The sequence below is a fragment of the Bos javanicus genome, chromosome 1 (assembly GCF_032452875.1).
Source record: "Bos javanicus breed banteng chromosome 1, ARS-OSU_banteng_1.0, whole genome shotgun sequence".
Taxonomy (NCBI): domain Eukaryota; kingdom Metazoa; phylum Chordata; class Mammalia; order Artiodactyla; family Bovidae; genus Bos; species Bos javanicus.
The window spans coordinates 1,021,382-1,023,972 of record NC_083868.1 but is presented as its reverse complement, the minus strand read 5'-3'; the positions used below and the strand labels follow the sequence as shown (position 1 = coordinate 1,023,972).

The 2,591-nt window shown below is 37.8% G+C and overlaps 1 protein-coding gene across 1 annotated transcript; it reads left to right on the top strand.

Annotated features, from left to right (window-relative positions):
• Nucleotides 1–321: 321 nt before the first annotated feature.
• LOC133230292 (olfactory receptor 5I1-like) lies at nucleotides 322–1,407 on the top strand. Its single transcript, XM_061387946.1, has one exon. The coding sequence runs from the start codon at nucleotides 334–336 to the stop codon at nucleotides 1,264–1,266; it is 933 nt and encodes a 310-aa protein (XP_061243930.1). The 5' UTR covers nucleotides 322–333; the 3' UTR covers nucleotides 1,267–1,407.
• Nucleotides 1,408–2,591: the final 1,184 nt, after the last annotated feature.

Sequence of the window (2,591 nt, the reverse complement as noted above, 5' to 3'; positions counted from 1 at the left end):
CATCCAGTGGTTAGGACTTTGTGCTTTCAATATAAAGTAGATGGATTCCATTGCTCATAGGGAACTAAGGTCCTGCAAGCTACATGTCTCTGCCAAACATAAAAAAAAAAAAAAAAGCAATTAACTAATTAAAAAAAAAGCATTTCAGTTGAAAAGCTATGCTTATACTAAATTTACTTTATTTATGCCCAAGTGTTATGATGGTGCCAAGTGGATTTAGAATTACTATTCTAACTACTTTAATTATTTTCCTTTGTAGCTTCTCTTCAGATTATTATCAACATCCCCATCGGTACCCTGCTGAAATTCCAACCTCCAGGAACCCTGCAGAGAATGCAGGTGGAGAACAGCTCTGTGAAGACACAGTTCTTTCTCTTGGGATTCAGTGACCACCCAGAACTGCAGAGTGTTCTTTTTGCTGTGTTTCTTTCCATCTACTCTGTTACCCTGATGGGCAACCTTAGGATGATTTTATTAATCACAATCAGTCCTCACTTGCACACCCCTATATACTTTTTTCTCCACATTTTGTCTTTCATAGATGCTTGCTACTCTTCAGTCATTGCCCCCAAGTTACTTGTGGACTTAATTTCTGATAAGAAGACCATTTCTTACAATGGCTGTGCTGCACAGTTATATTTCTTCTGCTGTTTGGTGGACACAGAGCCTTTTCTCTTGACTGTCATGGCTTATGACCAGTACATAGCTATCTGCAACCCCCTGCTTTACACTGTTATTATGTCCAAGAGGATTTGCTGCCAGCTTGCAATTGGAGCATTTTTAGGGGGCACCATGAGCTCAGTGATTCACACCACTAATACCTTTCACCTGTCTTTCTGCTCCAGTGAAATTAACCATTTCTTTTGTGACACCTCCCCTCTCTTCTCTCTGTCCTGCACTGACACCTACATCCATGACATTGTACTGGTGGTCTTTGCTAGTTTAGTGGAAGCCCTCTGCCTTCTAACAGTTCTCTTCTCTTATATCCTCATCATAGCACCCATTCTTAAAGCACAATCTGCTGACGGAAGAAGAAAAAGATTCTCTACTTGTGCATCCCATCTGATTGTGGTCTCTATCAACGATGGTACCCTGATCTTCATTTATTTGCATCCGAGTGCTTGCCATTTACTGGATATTGATAAAGTGACCTCTGTGTTCTATGCATTCATTATACCTATGCTGAACCGCTTGATTTACAGTCTGAGAAACAAAGATGTGAAAAACGCTTTTAGGAAAATGATTAGCAGGAAATTTCTTTCTTAAGAAAGGATGAAACTGAGGCTGACAACTTTTCTGCCCTGTTTCTTGACCTTTGGTTTTAACTAATGGAAAAGTCAGTTTAGTATGGGTGTTCCCTAATTCTACAGGCAAGGATGCCTCAACTATAAAATTGGGCCAGAGGCTAATGTTAGAGCCAGGCCTTGTTACATATGTCTAATTCTTTATCATTTTAAGGTTTTTTTTTTTTTTCACACTCATTCATTGTTGGTGGAAGTTTAGTCTTCTTTATGGAAGATAATTTGCTATTATTTGAATGAAATATATAACTCACCTGGAATTTGAAAATTAAATATGCAGGTATCATTTAAACCAGTAATTCTAGCAATTGAACCTGCAAAAGTTTACCACTTTCAAAGTATTCATTGCATCAGAGCTTATAATCAGTTCAGTTCAGTTCATTTGTTTAGTTGTGTACTACTCTTTGCAATCCCATGGACCACAGCATGCCAGGCTTCCCTGTCCATCACCAACTCCTGGAGCTTACTCAAACTCATGTCCATCGAGTCGGTGACGCCATCCAACCATCTCATCCTCTGTCGTCCCCTTCTCCTCCCACCTACAATCTTTCCCAGCATCAGGGGCAAACTATTGAAAATAATCTAAATATCTACCAATAGGAAATAGGCTAAATGAAATAAATTTGAACTTTCATATTTTTTTCTCAGGAGTAGATTTACCCTTCATGTAATATTCTATATTTCATATTCTTACTCTTTGTCTCTCATTTTGTTATTATCATTTTACTCAATATTGGTTAAGCTTTTGATATATATTGCAGCACTCTTTTGTGAAAATTTATAAATGAAATTCACTGAGATTCTTTGTTAACTAATTTGATTTCCATGGCAGTATGTGTAGATGGTAGAGGCTTCTCTGAGGCTCAGTGATAAAGAACCCGCTTGCCAAATGCAGGAGACACAGGTTTGATCTCCAGGTCAGAAAGATCCCTTGGAGGAGGAAATGGCAACCTATTCCAGTATTCTTAACTGTGAAATTGCATGGAGAGAAGAACATGGCTACAGCCTATGAGGCCACAGAAGAGTCAGAGAAGACTTAGTGACTAAACAACAGCAACCACATGCAGATTGAAGCTTAACTGTCCAAATTGTACTCACACTAAACAGGCTTTCTCAAAAAAAAAAAAAAAAAAAGACAGAAAGAAAAGAAAATAAAGAAGAAACCTCCCTCAAATATTAAATGCTACATTAGTTTTTTTTCCCTGCCATCCATTTCAATTATGATATAACTCATATTCTAAACCTCACTAAATTTTATAATAATGTCATTTGTGTCTGTAGTTATGCCCC

Coding starts and splice junctions, on each gene's coding strand:
- LOC133230292 (XM_061387946.1), top strand. CDS start 334: ATGCAGGTGGAGAACAGCTCTGTGAAGACACAGTTCTTTCTCTTGGGA.